Below are 17170 nucleotides of genomic sequence, written 5' to 3' on the forward strand. Positions count from 1 at the left end.
GAATATGAATATGAGTTTCTCACTTCATGTCATATATATATATATATATATATATATATATATATATATATATATATATATATATATATATGGGTAAATTGATGAAGTGCGAAAAGTTGAACAGTGTTGCGATGGTGGTTAATCGTTTTCGTTCCAGATGAAGTATGTCTGTGCATTGCTAAAAGAACAAATATATAATCATTTTCGGTGATTCTCGGTCAGTGAGTTGTACTGTAATTGCCGTTCTGATATTTATGCTCGTTACAATGTTAGTCTTTAAGGGCTATTGTAGTTTTTTTCAGTCTTGTTTTTCGCTTTTACATTTCAAGCTGAATACAAATGAAGATGCTTGATCGAGATTGTATGTGCACATCAAATGCCTTCTTCATTACTTTTTTTCTTTAGAAAACAAAAAAGCAAACATGAGAGCACTACACACTTTAAAAAAATTAAATAAAAAAGAGAAATTCAAGCGGTACATTGAAAATCATTGAAAAGGTAAAAAAAAAAATTAAATTATAAAAACAACACAAATAACTTGAATTACATCATGGGATTTTAATGTATTGCTTGCAAAGATGATGGTCGGGTGAAGGGTGAAGACCTGTGATTGGTCGTTAAAAGAGTAAGACATGCATTTGTGGCGTGTAAATTATAGGTATATAAAACGGCAGAACATATAGGCACGATCTTTGTTTTGCAGGATGTATGCGGACACCTCAAGATCTACGTGCTACCTACTATCATGCCTGAGGAAAAAAAACATGAAAATGTTGTTCAGCATTTGGATAATTTAGTAGGTAGCTATGCCAACATGCATAAAATTATGTTCAAAGATGTTTGGAAAAGAAAAGCCCATAAAACGTATATAAATCATATAAATCACAATCTTTGCATATTACACCTTACATACAGATCTGGAAAGAATTGGAGTAAAATGAACTTTGTTTTTCTATTCTATAAACTACAGACAACTTTTCTCCTAAATTCCAAATAAAAAAAGTGCCATTTAGAGCATTTATTTGCAAAAAAATGAGAAATGGCTGAAATAACAAAAAAGACGCAAATAAAAACAAGTAAATTTTATAAAATTTCAAAAGTTCAGAAATCAATATTTGGTGGAATAACCCTGGTGGTTTTTAATCACAGTTTTTAATCATGCATCTTGGCATCATGTTCTCCTCCACCAGTCTTACACACTGCTTTTGGATAACTTTATGCTGCTTTACTCCTGAAAAACGCTTGAAATAATTCAAGCAGTTCAGTTTGGTGGTTTGATGGTTTGTGATCATCCATCTTCCTCTTGATTATATTCCAGAGGTTTTCAATTTGGTAAAATCAAAGAAACTCATCATTTTTTCCAGACCTGTACATTTGACAGTGGAGGTGATGTTTTTTTTTTTATGTACAGGCAGAAATATGTGAGTATTTTGCTGTTCTGTTTGTTAATGTAATTTGTGACTGTAAATCTGTAAGTCTGGATTATTTTTTTTCTTTTTCAAAAAATATAGATCTGCTTCACAATATGTTCTGACTCCATAAATACAATTTTTTTATTAAAAAGAAAAGAACTTCAAATTGTTGATCTCATAACTACTGTTTTACAGTCTCAATCTTGGTACTTTCTCATTGGTTGATTCTTTATCACAGGGGTCGGCAATAGGTGGCCAGTGGGCCAGATGTGGCCCACAAGAATGAAACATCTGGGTCGTGAGGTTGTTTGAACTATAATGAACGAATAGTGAAAAAAATAAAATGCTTCTCTGGTGAGCTTTTGTTTACATTGCTCCCCTTTCTCTCTGTCGTGCTCTACTCATTCTTGTTTTTTCTGCCCGTTCTTAAGCTCCCTATCTCCTTATAAGGGCGTTTTTTTCCCCGGCCGTGTCCCAATTCACTTCCCAGGGCAGCAGTAGTATATTGGACCACAACCCTGACGGCACAGGTTCGAACCAACATGAGGAACAATGTGTTTATTTATTCATTTTTTTCTTTCTTCTTGGGTTTACCTGCTTTGAGATCAACTGTTCTGCAATTGGGTTCAACAACCCTCTGGGCTGGAGAGCTACTAGTCTGTAGCACTTAATCCCATTACACTTTTTACATTTTCCAGAATTTTTTTGAAAAAAAAAAACTAATGGCTTGGAAAATATCTGGCACCCCAGCTAAACTTAATTGTCGACCCCTGTTTTATCAGATAATCGACATGATTTGTATCGTAATTTCTAAAACATTCAGCCTTTAAAAACCCTGAGTGCTTATCTAGAGTGATATACAGGGGTTGGACAATGAAACTGAAACACCTGTCATCATTTTAGTGTGGGAGGTTTCATGGCTAAATTGGAGCAACCTGGTGGCCAATCTTTAATCCATTAATTGCACATTGCACCAGTAAGAGCAGCAAGAGTGTGAAGGTTCAATTAGCAGTGTAAGAGCACAGTTCTGCTCAAAATACTGCAATGCACACAACATTATGGGTGACATACCAGAGTTCAAAAGAGGACAAATTGTTGGTGCACGTCTTGCTGGCGCATCTGTGACCAAGACAGCAAGTCTTTGTGATGCATCAAGAGCCACGGTATCCAGGGTAATGTCAGCATACCACCAAGAAGGACCAACCACATCCAACAGGATTAACTGTGGACGCTGTAAGAGGAAGCTGTCTGAAAGGGATGTTCGGGTGCTAACCCGGATTGTATCCCAAAAAAACTCTATAAAACCACGGCTGATCAAATCACGCAGAATTCAATGTTCACCTCAACTCTCCTGTTTCCACCAGAACTGTCCGTCACCACAATTAGCAATGAAACCAGGTGTTTCAGTTTCATTGCTCAACCCCTGTATGATATGATGAATTCAGAGCTCATCTCTTTTGCAGTCTGCGGGTCGAATGATTTTGACGGTCTCTGAGGGCTTCACCATCATCCAGGCGTATTTGCACAGATGTTCCTTGTTGCAGTCCTTCTGCCAGTAGATGACGTTGCGGCGGTTCAGGTTGGCTCCGGCGCAAGCGTCGTACCACCACCCCCCTCCTGCTACTCCCTGGAACTGGAGCTTGGCACAGTTCTGGTAGTAGTTGTCATTATCGCGGTCCTTGGTGGTGAACTTCTGGTTGTCGTGGAGGTAGTTCTCCGGGTCCAGGGTTAGAGCATCCAAAGCCGTTCCTTGATACAAGCCGAGGCGGAGGCGGTACTGGGCATCTTCTCCCTCCACCAGCACCGGATCATACTCGCCTGTCTTGGTCACGGCATCTTTATCCACCAACTTGATGCCCAGCTTGTAGCGCCCAGGACCAACGGTGAGTTGGTGGATGTAGTCGTTTCCCAGCCAGTGGTTACCAGTGAGACTCCCAAAGCCCAACTTGTACTCTTCCCAAGAACGGTCGAAGTCCACGCTGCTGTTGACCGTGATGTGCTGGATGACCGTCCAGCCTCCTTCCTGCATGGCGCAGTAGGCGACGATGGGCGTGTCTGCAGGTTTAATCAAGTAGACTCCATCCGGTGACTTAGCTCCAGAGCCCTCCCACAGGTCATAGCAGTCTCTGGGGATCTCTGTTGGAGAAAAGGAAGATAAAAATCATAAAAACCTCAAAATGAGAATAAAAAAAAAGTTCCTATGAGAGGAAGCAATCTGATATTGAAGATAATGAGACAGATACTTCCAGGGAAGAACGTGTCCTACTGTGACTGAGCGCTGTGACTAAAGAACTGTGTTAAAAGTCAGCGGCTTCATGTTGTGTAGTTTGAACGGGGCGTGGCGCCATAAAACATGTCTACTGCTTCTATTACTTATTCCATAAAGCTGCAAATTAAGTAGCTTGATTTTTTAATTTTTTTATTAAAAGAGATAAATAAAAAAAAAATGGCAAAAATAATTCCACTTTAGCAGACAGTGCTGTGGAGATGGCATACACATATCCAGATAGGGCCGGGTTTTGTTACTGGTACTGATACAATACTTTGAATTCGATACCGATACCCAAATGATACTTTTTCCGATACCTTTTTCTAAATTGTTACCAAAAAATACAAAAAAACAATCATTATTCTAACATTACACATTTATTTAACAGCTGACATGAGTAATCTCATTCTTATACTGAGAATCACCATGAGAGACTCAATCTTTCTGGATCTTGTTGGAACAAACAGTGAGCATGATTGTTTGTGGAGCTTTATTAAGAACAAAAGTCATTGCTTGTGCTTAAACTAAACACATTTTACAAAAAAATACATTCTTACGCATATTGCTTTATGTATTTCAGTTTTAAGAGTGTTTTCTTTTACTTAAAAATTGAGCATCTGAGATTTTTCGGTCGATGCCTTTTTGGTACCAAGTTTCAATACCCAGCGCTATACCCAAAGAAAGAAAACTGTATATAATGTACAAACTGAACTCCAAATTAAGATTAACATTCCTCTACACTTGTAATAATGTGTTATTTCAGAGTAAATCTTGAAAAATCTAAGTAAATCTTATTACACAGTGTTTTTTATGATATCTGAAGTACTATGCTGCATGTTGTATATAATACTGACCTTTATCTTTTACCAAGTTTTAATACATATAAAAATATTCAAAGCTCGAAAGCTAGAAGCTTTTACCTTTATGTCCAAGGTTTAGGATGAATTTGTGCTCCTCTGAAGAAAGCAGATGGATGTTTTTAGCATGTGGCTGCACTGCTAGAGCCCCGGTCGAAATGAGCATGCTCAGAAAGGCCACCACCCGACTGCTCAGAGTCTCCATCCTTTAGCAGTGGGAGCACTTAACCAACAATCAAGAACCAATAGAGACAGAGTTAAACACTTAAACACTTAAAACCTGAGTGAAAGAAAGAGAGATAGAGTCTCTGAACCATAATAAAGTCATTTCTCTCATTTTTTACCTCAATGTTCCATTGTATATTGTGTGAAAACAACATATTAAAAATGTGTTAATATATTGTTAATATATATATATATATAATAACAATATATAACAATAGCTTACAACCCACACATCTGGCACACAACCGACCTACAACAGTGAATTGTGGTTACCCTGGCGAAAAAATATATACTTAATTACACTTAAAACATATTGAGAAATGTCTAAGTATGATGTAAATATACTAACAGATTCATGTATTACTTAAAATATATGAAAAGTACATTAATATGATGCTTTCATCAAAATTTTGAAAGTAAACTAAAAAGTACAATATAGTGTATTTAAAAAAATAGACTACTATGAAGGACACTTTTAGTTTATTGTGATTCAATATACTTCCAAAATACTTATTTCCAAGTATATTTTTGTACATTTTTAGTAAAGTTCAGAAAGTAAATTAAATTACTACTACTCATTTTAAAAAATGTAAGTAAATTTGTAACACGCTAAAAATTGTAGTACAGTATATTACAATATATTTTTATACCTAACAAAGTATACTAGAAGTGTACTTCATATTTACAAAAGACAGGAACATATAAGAAGCTTATTTGTACTATAATGTAAATAGATCACATATATTTAACATCATTTTTTAGTACATTCTTAATATACCTGTTGTATAATATAATAGTGATACAGTTGTAATACTCTAATAATTAAATGTATTATAATTTTACTGTAAGTATTTTCATTTAAAATATGGGGTTACATACATGAAGTAGTTTAAACGTTTAAATTTTACTTAAGTATATTTAAAATAGTTCCATTTTAGTACAGTTAAGTACACTTAGCACAATTTAAGTAAGACTTTTAAACTATTTTTATACTGTAATTAAAATATAATAAGTACAAAAACAATTGTTCCATTTTAGTGTTTTTTTAATAAACTGATTAATAATAATAATGTGGCTACAAGAACACTATATTTAGTGCACTATAGCATGATAATGCTTAGTATAATTTAATCTACTTTTGTTAACTAGTGTGTCAGCTGGAAAAGCACTGTACATGCTAACAACACCACAGAAACCACTAAGCTAGTCAATAAAATGAACACGCTTACCTTCACACAGGCTGGGATTTCTCTTGTATTTGTGCAAAATTGAATAAGAGGAAGAAATCCAGGCTGGCAGCTTCAATCTCAGAGTCCACAGAAACCCACAAATCTACAGACTACACTAAAACACAGCCTATCAGTACTGGACTTCAGCCCCGTTCTCACGTCACACAGGAACACACCAAGGGTTAAAGCCTTTTATCTGTGTTTTATCTGGGGTAGGACTGTGTTAGATCACTTGTGTCATATTCTGCCGAATCTGTGCTATTTCTGTCCCCAGATTTATACATTAGATGTATAAATATGCACACAGAATAACATTAAAATACATTTTATTATTAAGCTTAGTGTCTGGTACATTGACCTAATTGCAAAAGTAAAATATGCAATTAAAAACATTAATAAAAAATACTTAGAACAATGAAAAAATAGCATTTGTTACCTGTCCCCCCACTCTCCTAACTATAAACTTTACCATGAAATATAATTATTAAAAAATGTTTACATTGTTGTGTGCCTCCAAATCCCATCCATTTATTATTCTATTCTATTAGAATATTAGAATAGAATTCTATTATTCAATTTATTTTTTCATAATAAATCCATAATATTTAAGTTAAAGTCCTGTTACTGTAACACATTAACCTGAACATCTGAAACATTCTACAACAGGAAGTCACATCTACAACAGGAAGTGACATCAGCTGCTTCTTCTGAAGATCATGCGGAGACCAAAATTAAGTTCCCTCATTAGTTTTTTTTCTGTATATTTGATCTTATTAAATTAAATTAATTAAATTAATTCTTTCATCTTATTTATTTGTACAAATACAAATTTGTACAATACAAATCACTAGAATGTGCTCAGTGTCCTCATATGCTATGAGCATAGCTGCTATTTAGCTATTTATCATGTTTTTTCTAATTCTATGCTAAAAACCCACTCCTGTTACTTTCATTCCTGTTACTCTAAACATAAAAAGTAAAAAGTAACATGAATTATGTTTTTTTTTGTCATAAATATCAATTATTTTAACATGCAGTCAACCATTTCTTTAAAATAAAATAAAGCCTTACTTGAGAGAAAATCAAAGGAACTAGTGGACTTGCTTTTAAAAAAACATTCTTTTAAATGTTTTGTAACCGTCTTCAGATTAGAAACCTTGTACAAAATGAAGTAAAGCTGCCTGAGTTTTACCAGTACATGTTTTAAATAGTTAAATATATGTGTTATTAGATTCAGAGTTTAAAAAAATCAAATATAAGTTTAATTTGAAAGAGTTACAACCAGCAAATGGCACCCATTTGCTGGTTGTAGATGCCACATTGTATACAAGTTGCTACCGGTCAGATTTCTCCTTCATACATCAATAAATAAAATAACAAGTCTCTAAAAATAACTCTAAATACAGCTATCAGAACCATATCTTTGCTTCTTTACCATAGCCTAACTTCCTGGCCAAGAACCATGACGAAAATTGACCTAATTAATTCTTTATCTGTGATCAACTTATAGAACAATGAGTTCTTTTAAATGGTTGATCAAACTACCAAACAAACATCAATACAGCAGCAATTGCTACGCATGCTAATGCTAACTGGATCAATTCACTTTGGATGTAAAATGCTAAATATAGACGATAACCTTTACCCTTTTGTTGCAACTAAGCTCCATCCAAGCCAAGAACCATTTTAACTAGTCAACAGTGGACTTGATACCCACTTAAACTCCAAATGTAAAAAATCTGGGACAATATAGATTAGAATTAGCAAAAAAAAAAAAAAAAACGTTTTTTAACATTTACTTAAATTTTGATTTAATTTTAGACAGTATGAAATCAAGATATTTCATGTTTTGTTTGATCAACTTTTTATTTAAAATATTAATATATTAAAATATTAATATACCTCCATTCCTGCAAAATGGGAGGAGCATCTCTCCAGTTTCTCAGCAAATGTATTTAAAAATATTGCAATATTTACAACAGTGTTTCTCACAGAAAGACTTGCCGAGAGAGTCATGATGTTATTAATACAATATATGCATGAATAATTGCATGAAATATATCAGGTAAATATAATCTATATTCTGAAAAAAATATATATATATTTTTTTTTTGTATTAAGCAGGAAAATGTTTTTTTTAATTACATATTGTGCTGCCTTAGTTCACATTAAGTTTTACTGTGAAACCCAGCACCTCATAGCCCCCCACTAAAGCTTTCCCTCCTCACATTCACTACTGCTATATTTAACCTCACTACTTTCACAACTTCCATAACAGTCAGCCAAGTCTGTTTAAAATACACACTGGAGGCTAAACACAGCAATCAATGAATCTCAGTGATCTGAGGGAATAGACACAACAGCATGAAGAAATACAAACTCAATCAGCTGGAAAAAGTTTTTTTATTTTCTGTTTAAATATATTAACTCAGAAAAATATTAATAAAGCTCTGATATAAATGCATCAGATTTTGTTTACTCAAAGTCAATAAATAAATCCTACATAAATAAATAAATTATTTTAAAAATAGAAATGCACACCAGAGTAGTCCTTTAGAAACTCTGCATTAATCAGTGCAGTCTAAAAACAGCTCTGGAAAATAAAAAGAGAGCACTTAAAAAGGATGAGTGTCTTCGATTTTACCAAATTAAAAAACATCTGGAACATAATTAAGAGGAAAATGGATGGATAATGTTATCCAAAAGCAGTGTGTAAGACTGGTGGAGGAGAAAGAACATGATGCCAAAATGCATGAAAAAAACTGTGATAAAAATCAGGGTTATTCCACCAAATATTGATTTCTGAACTCTTAAAACTTTATGAATATGAACTTGTTTTCTTTGCATTATCAGCCATTTCTCATTTTCTCCAAATAAATGCAAAATAAATAAATGACAATATTCTTATTAGGAATTTGGGAGAAATGTTGTCTGTAGTTTATAGAATAAAACAACAATGTTAATTTTACTCAAACATAAACCTATAAATAGCAAAATCAGAGAAACTGATTCAGAAACTGAAGTGCTCTCTTCATTTTTTTCCAGAGCTGTATAAGGCATTAGTAGCAACAATCGCATTTGTTTTTTTTTTTTCCAATCATTTTTAGTAAAATGACTAATGGCGCTCATTTAGATGATGGTGAATAATTGGCACAAGTAACACATGTCCCTGCTCAGATCAGCGCTACCTTCTCCTCGGGCCTCCCCGGTGACCCCGCTGACTGCCACCTCCTGACTTACTACTACCACTACCACTACTACTACTGCTACTGTGGCTTTTGGGCGGAGCAAAGAACTTGGTCATTAGCTCAGACACATCTGGAAGGTCGGGGTTTGGGTTGAGCATATTCATAGATTGTTCCATTTCCTAAAAAAACACAAAAAAGATCCTTAACAAACAATTGAATCATCCAATTACAAACTTCAACAATGCCTCACAATGCTACTTAACCAGGCTAAAAGTTAAAAAAAATAACAAATCATGTACTATGTTAATAAAAAGTGCAAATTAACAAGGGTCTACACAGTGGTTTAATTGTCTTGGTAGATTTACAGATTTCAACTAATATGCGTGGTTGCATTCTTTATTTTTTCCAAAAATTGTCTTAGCTACTTTAATTTTAAAATGAGACAAATAAAACAAAATTCACACACTTACTCTATATACATAAAATAACAACCCACAAAGTACCCAACATGTTTCTCACACTATAAAGCACACTTAAAATCCTTTTAAAAATCCACTTAAAATCGTCAGTGCACTAGCACTTAATGGCTAATGCTAATTCTCCAACCTTAGTGCTGAAGAAATTTAGGAATCTAATATTTACTTACTCAAATACACAGTTTTCAGGAGAGAAATCTGTGTAGACTGACATACAGCACTTTTTTGACTTTAAAAGTATGTGTTTTATTAATAATTACAGTCTTGTTTACTTAGCTTAGCTTAGAAGCAAAATATGGCGACACCCCTGTTCCTTACTAGTGTTGCGCCATATGGTATACATTGAATCTCAATTCGAAATGCTGTGTAGTCCAAGACTAGGCTGGAAAACTGCCCCTAAAGTTATACAATTCCCAACCTCATTCTATGGCATCTTTAACATGGAATTTAGGCACACTGTTCACTTGAAGACAGCAATTCCAGATTTTATTTAAAACTGAATGTCATATATGTGCAAAATCACATACCTGTCTCATTGCTGGGTCATTTGTGTTGATAACCTTTGGAAGAAGAAGGATGATCACGAGAGGAAGCACCATCATGAGGACCTGAGAAAAAAATGGCAAAAAAGTGAGTAAACTGATTGTTGAAGGATTGTATTTTGAGGTGTTCATAACAGATCAATATGAATACAGTGACTCTAGATGAACATGAAGGCATAACACCAAGATTACCATGGGATTCATCAAGAAATCAGACCACCCCCAGGTTTCTCTTTCTATAAAGTAGGAGTGAAGTCCAGTGCATCTTATCTGAAGCGGGTAAGGCAACTGAAGGACCTCAGATGTCCTGATGTAATTAACTCTTCGAGCTCTGTAAATAAAAACATGGATATTTTAGCTACCAGACAGTACTGTTGTAATAATATAAGCAGAGGAAGCATTTTGTCGAGATCCACATGGGCTGAAGTGATAAGAAACATACCTCATCTTCCCCTTGCTGGTGATATCCACTCTGACAGGCTCAAATTTATACACAGGGGAAGCAATCTGGACCACATATGATCCAGAAGGGACATCATTTACTGTGAAGCTTCCATCGAGTCTGGTGCAAAAGAGACATGAGCAGTTTAGCTCAGCATTTTTTTTTATATTGGAGTAGAGAACATGTATAGTTAGACAGTAATACAGCATTAAAACCTATAACAACTATACATATTTTACATGATTATTATTATTATTACTATAATTATTATTATTATTTTTAATAATACCAGTCTTTATGTAATGTTACGTATTGTTTTTCAAATTTTATCAATTCAGGTTTGGCATACTGTAACGCGTGACCAGACGGGAGGCGGACTTAAATGCGGGTAAGACAGACTTTAATAAATAGCAAATAAACAAATAAACAAACAGGGGAATAACGAATATATATATATATATATATATATATATATATATATATATATATATATATATATACATAAACAAACAGGGAAAACAAACAAAGAGCTAAACTAGACAGATAAGTACAAACCAAGGTAAGGGAATATGTACAAAGGATAAATACGTAAATATGAACAAAACAAGGAATATAAACAAACAAGAGATATAAGCAAAGAACTAGAAACGTGGCAAAACTATAGCTAGGACGTGACGAGACAGACAACGTTGGAAGGTGCAAAGACCGACAGCAAACGTAGATTAACAGGTACTATATATACTAAACAAGAAACAATGAACACCTGGGGAGACAGGTAACGAGGGGCGGAGCTACAAATTAGACACACCTGACGGAAAATTACAGGGGAACAGAGCGAGACCGTGACACATACAGTGCCAGTCAAATGTTTGGACACACATTTTCTCATTCAATATGTTTTATTTATTTTTTTAGGATTGTTTACTTCGTAGATTTAATATTAAATATATTATTAAAATTATACAGCATCGCATGTGGAATTATTTCATAAACAAAAAGTGTTAAACAAACCAAATTGTCTTTTATATTTTAATTCTTCTACGTTGCTTTTCTCATGTTTTCTCATGCTTACAGAATATGACTTTCGACACACTATGTCGTTTTAATTACATAACTCATAAAAATGAGATACTTTCTCATAATTACGAGATGTTTAATTCAGTCGTTTTAACGACATAATATTTCGTTTTAATGACATAATAACTCATAATTACGAGATATTTATTTTGTAATAACGATATAATATATAATAATAACTCATTATACTCATAATGTATAATAATAACTCATGGTAACAAGATTTTTTTTGTACAATATTTTTTTACATTTACAGAATACAACTTTATTTCATAATTCCGACACACTATGTCGTTTTAACGACATAACTCATAAAAACGAGATACTTTCTCATAATTACGAGATGTTTATTTCACAATTACGACACACTATGTCGTTTTAACGACATACTATGTTGTTTTAATGACATAACTCATAATTACGAGATATGTATTTCGTAATTACGATTTAATATATAATAATAACTCATTAAACTCATAATATACAATAATAACTCATAAAAACGAGATAATGTTGCCTATGTTGTTGTTATATGTTTGTAGTTAGACCAGTTAAACCATCAAACTCAAACTAAAACCTAATTACCCAATATTGCTGAAAATCAACATAACTCATCTAATCAACAAGTTTTAGCAGCTGTAGCAGCTTTTCTCAGGTTCTCCTCTGTGGTTTTATTTATTAACAGACTAACCTGATAAAACCAACGTGCTCTTCTCCATCCACCAGCACTACAGCGGACGGAGCCCAGATCTCAGGCCGGACTCCATAAACAGCCGCTCGGCCCTCGATTTGAAACCTGTCCGCGGTCAGAAGCGCCGCCTCCCCGCCCTCTCCCACCTCTCCCCCCGCCAGCGGCTCCGGGAGCTCCGGGCTGAGGACGGGCTGCTGCCCGCCGCACAAACACGGCCCGAAAACACACAGAACTGCACTTATCAGAACCGCAGCCCCGCCAGGGCACTTAAACACCATCTTCTCTAAACTTTAGCAGCAGTTCAGCAGTTAAAATCCGCTCTGTTTAATTTATAATCCGGTTTCTAAACTGTGTGCTCTGTGTGAGTACAGCTCGCCTCGGATTGCGGGGAATGACGCAGTGCGGGCTGCGCTCCAGTTACGCAGGATTCATTCAGAGCTGCGCAAACTGCGGATATACGGAGTTAACCTGTGCTTTAACTTTGTAATATTGTGAGAATAAAGTCGCATTATAATAAAAATTAAAGTCCTAATATTACGAGAATAAAGCTGTAATATTACGAGATTAACGTCGTAATATTGTGAGAATAAAGTCGTAATATTACATGATTAAAAGTCATAATATTGCGAGATTAAAGTCGTAATATTTCCACTTTAAATTTTAAATGTAATGAGAAAATAAAACCAGCTCTTTAACTCTTTGATGTGCAATGTGTGTCAAAAACGACCCTGGTGAGTTTTTTTTTTTAATCTTTGCAATATATTTATTCACTCATTTAGAATTTAAAGTATTTCTCAATTAACTTGTTTTTGATCATCATACATCCTTATTTTTTTTTTCCTTTTTGAATAAAAATGTTTAATACATAACTATGCAAGACCTAATTTTTAACTAATGGATAGTATTGCTTTAACACCTAAATTCCTCTTAATAACTACCTGGAAGTATTTAGTAATTACTCAGTAGATAATACTGAATTAATTATTAATTACAGAGACTTACATTCTCCTTTGTATTAACTATTAATTCATTATTACTGCTCAAATTAACATTAACTGCTCAGCTGAAACCTTAGAGTTTTACAGATCTAAATCAACATACTCCAATATTTCTAAACTATGTAGTAAGATAAATATAAATATATTTAAGGACTAAATTATTTTATGAGTACTAATACAAAATCACTCTTACAGGAAGCCACACTGTAAACCTACAAGTAGTTTAAACTCTGATTTATGTAAAAATGGATATTTCCTGTTGTGGGGTGGGGAAAGAAAGTTAAATGCCTAGGCAGAACCAATCAGAACCTCTCTGGCAGAAACAGAGCCTTATAGAGATATTTCTGTATCCATACTGCTATTGTTACACCTTAGCCTGTGTCTGTCCAGTGTCTTTCCTTTTTTGGTTCCTTCCTGCTCCTGTCCTCTGTTATTGTGTTTTGTTTACCGGTCATGTTTCCCAGCCATGTGCTACTGTGTTTTGGTCATGTCTCCGCCTTAGCCCCGCCTTGTCATCTGTAACCCTCATTTGTAACTCCGCCCCCTCATTACCTCCACAGGTGTCCCTAGTGTGTGCCTGTGTATAAATACCCCATGTGCTCCTTTGTAGTTTGTCGCATCTTTTGTCTCAACTTGTCATGTTACTCTGTCCAGATTGTGTTCATCTGTTTTGTTTAGCCACAGACCTGCTGTGTTGTTTGTCCTCAGTGTTTCAGGTTTGCTTTATTTAGTTTGTTTCTTTGTTTGCTTAGCTTGCTTGTTTGGTTCAGTATTTTAGTTTATCCTCTGTTTCATAGTGTTTTGTTTTAGTTACCTTTTCTTTTTATACTCCCTAGTGTTCTTTTCTTTGTTAGTTTATATATGGATAATAAAAAAGACTTGCATTTGCATCCTGCCTCCTCCTCTACGTTACAGCTATCTAGTGCCTGTTCAAAGTCCCTACAATGACTTTTACTGATCTTTTATGAATAATTAAATGTACCACTGACAAGATTCTCCATCTCATAATATCCATGAACAAAGAAAACAATAATTAAAAGTTTGACAACTTTGAAATATTTTTATTTTTTTAAAGAAAGAAAAATAAATATATTTAGAGCAACAACATAATACAGCATAACCTCTGTAGTGTATTTGAGAATCATGACTTTTGAAACTGTTTCACATGCTCAATCTAAAACCACACACAGTTATAGGAATGTACAGCTTAACAACAAAGGCCTTTGTTATATAAAAAGGGAATAAACATATGTATGATATTAACATTTACATAGACATTTTGATGTTGATTATTATAACTATAGAAAGTACAGATAAAAAGGCAGAATCAACAACAAAATGACTTTTGAAGAAATTTGGCAGGTTCTTAAGGTTATATATATTCTTAAAGTGTTCATAAATAGCTCAAATTAACAGTTATTAGAAAAGAAGCCCATTTTTTGCAGTCTGCGCAAGTCCTATCAATCAATGCAGTAAGTGGGCCAAAAGAAAATGATATTTATTTGATAGTTATTCAAAGGAAGTCTGGTATATAAAAAAGCTTTTAAAAATACCCAACATGTTGAGCTTAGAATCTGGTCTGGTTTATCGCACTTGGGTGTGGATTAAAACAACCGGACCTGAACCAAGACCATCTCCTCTAGCAGATCCTGTTCTGGTTCGTCGAAACAACCATCCTGCTTCTCACCATCCAGAGTAACCAGGTCAGAATACTAGACATTATTTTATGTCTTTTTATGGTGTGGAAACTCTTGGTCAAGCTGGCGTGCTGAACTTCTCAGTATGTCTTCTTTTTTAACACAGTCGTAACGGATACAGCAGGGACACAATGTCCTAAAAATTTGAACAATTTGAAAATCAGTTACAGGTACAGCCATTTAATATTTGCCATTAAATATGAACAGACATTTTCATTTGGAAACATACACCTAATAATTGCTGTGTTGGTTTGTTTTCTCCACATGTTGACTTATTTTGCTGGGTTATTTTAACAGTGCTGGGTAGCGTTTAGGTAACTTTGTGTTTCTGGACTTGGAACCTCCCCTGCTCTGCACATTTTAGTGACTTCCCTACTTTAACACCCCACTGAATCTCTGAAAGAACTTAAAAATTAATTGATTAGAAAATCTGTGGTGTGATTTAAAGCGGCTGTTCATGATCAGAAACCTGACTTAAACCTGACTGAACTGGAGATGATTTACAAAGAAGAATGGACCGAAATACCTTCAACCAGAAGATTCATTCAACCAGACTCTCATTGGAAGCTATAGGAAGAGTTTAGAGGCTGTTTCTGTATTTCTGCAAAAGGAGGATCTACTAGATATTGATGTCATTTTTCTGTTTAGGTACGCAAATGTATTAATTTTTGCACCTGCTTAATTTAGTTAAAAAATGTATTACACACTTTCTGTAAATCCTATAAACTTCATTCCACTTCTCAAATATCACTGTGTTCTTCTGCTTTATGATATATTTTACTGGAATTGGTGATCCGAACAGCCAATGATTTATAAAGGAAAATCATGAAAATTATCAGGGGTGCCCAAACTTTTTCATACCACCTGTAAATACTGTTAAATGTGAAAATATACTGTTATATGTACTGTAAACAAACAAAAAAAATTTTTTTTTTATTATTATTTAGAATGGACATGGTCTTTGTCCTACCTTCCATATCTCTGCAGTGGCTTCAGTGGTGAATCGTAGCTGATATCTCCACAATGCTCGCAGCTGCTGCTTAATAGCATGAATATTCCTGTTACCACAATGCACAATCAATAAACTAATAAATACATTATAAAAAATGTAACAATGCTATTTGTTGCTATCATAGAATAGATATACAAGCTTACTTATAATCAGAAGAGCAGATGGTAAATGCACTTCCAACGTTCTGCGAAAGCTCCGGGAGCCACTTCACCAGAACCGCCTGAATCCAGAGAAGAGCAATGACCAGATAACTGAGAGGAGAGATCAGATAAAAAAAAAAAAAACATAACCAATACGTTATGTTATTTATCAATCATCACTGTATTACAAAAATCACCTGCTTAACACAACTGCTGTAACATGGAGGAGGCCGGATGCAAATGCAAGTCATATTTATTTTTAGACATGACAAAAAAAGCAAACCAAAAACTGACAAAGAAAACACTTAAATAAAACACTTAAAGACTATAAAACAAAAGATAAACTAGGTCTTGAGAAGCAAGGAACAAAACACTATAAAGATAACAAACCAGAACTGTAGACCAAAATAACAAACACACGGGACAAGGTCAAACAAAAAGCGCGACCGAGAACAATGGATCACATGAGGTATTTATACACAGGCACACACTAGGGACACCTGTGGAAGTAATGAGGGGGCGGAGTTACAAATGAGACACAAGGTGACAACACTAATGGCTTGGGCAGGGCTAGGGCGGGGCTAGGGCGGAGACAGAACAATAACAAAACAATGCCATGTGCTCAAAAAAGCACATGGCTGGAAACACAAGACAGGAAAACAGGGCAGGAGCACAGAAAACCAAAAGAGGGAAAAAACACAGGACAGACATGGGCTGAGGTGTAACAACTGCAGCTAAATCTCCCTTCTTTTTAAATAAATAGAAATCAATAGCACCCCAAAGAATCATGGGAGCAGTCTTATGACAAAGTAGTAGCATGTTACTTCATTGATCAGTGTTTGCCCATTAAAAGAATAAGAAAAAAATATTTTTTTATTTATCCAATTGAATGATAGGTTTTCACTTGACACGTTA

General features: G+C 34.4%; 3 protein-coding genes across 7 annotated transcripts in view; all 3 read right to left on the minus strand.

The window, feature by feature from the left end:
* The window catches only part of LOC103026471 (ER membrane protein complex subunit 7), a 246781-nt gene extending 233960 nt beyond the window's left edge, over positions 1-12821 (minus strand). For 3 of the 4 annotated variants that reach the window (XR_007424032.1, XR_007424033.1, XR_007424031.1), the window contains exons 1-5: positions 12409-12821; positions 10641-10760; positions 10391-10529; positions 10184-10264; positions 8974-9359 (exon numbers count right to left, since the gene is read on the minus strand). Coding sequence is in view for 1 of the 4 variants with exons in the window: in XM_007257927.4 (XP_007257989.3) it covers positions 9177-9359; positions 10184-10264; positions 10391-10529; positions 10641-10760; positions 12409-12686 (801 nt within the window). In the remaining 3 variants the exon portion in view is untranslated. Of the gene's footprint in view, positions 1-8376; positions 9360-10183; positions 10265-10390; positions 10530-10640; positions 10761-12408 lie in introns of those variants that run through there. The other variant, XM_007257927.4, reaches the window with a different exon arrangement.
* Positions 539-6133, minus strand: zgc:194887 (uncharacterized protein LOC571819 homolog). Its single transcript, XM_022672489.2, has 3 exons — positions 5993-6133; positions 4602-4761; positions 539-3548 (listed from the first exon to the last, which is right to left on the minus strand). Exons 2-3 carry the CDS (start codon positions 4741-4743, stop codon positions 2854-2856), a joined length of 837 nt encoding a protein of 278 aa, XP_022528210.1. The 5' UTR covers positions 4744-4761; positions 5993-6133; the 3' UTR covers positions 539-2853.
* Positions 12822-14455: 1634 nt separating the features above from the next.
* The window catches only part of LOC103031026 (KATNB1-like protein 1), a 66472-nt gene continuing 63757 nt past the window's right edge, over positions 14456-17170 (minus strand). For both annotated transcript variants that reach the window (XM_049463538.1, XM_007257942.4), the window contains 3 exons: positions 16259-16366; positions 16074-16161; positions 14456-15239 (listed from right to left, as the gene is read on the minus strand). In XM_049463538.1, the coding sequence (XP_049319495.1) occupies positions 15201-15239; positions 16074-16161; positions 16259-16366 (235 nt within the window). In that variant the 3' untranslated portion in view covers positions 14456-15200. The remainder of the gene's footprint in view (positions 15240-16073; positions 16162-16258; positions 16367-17170) is intronic.

This window comes from Astyanax mexicanus, chromosome 14, assembly GCF_023375975.1.
Source record: "Astyanax mexicanus isolate ESR-SI-001 chromosome 14, AstMex3_surface, whole genome shotgun sequence".
Classification (NCBI taxonomy): domain Eukaryota; kingdom Metazoa; phylum Chordata; class Actinopteri; order Characiformes; family Acestrorhamphidae; genus Astyanax; species Astyanax mexicanus.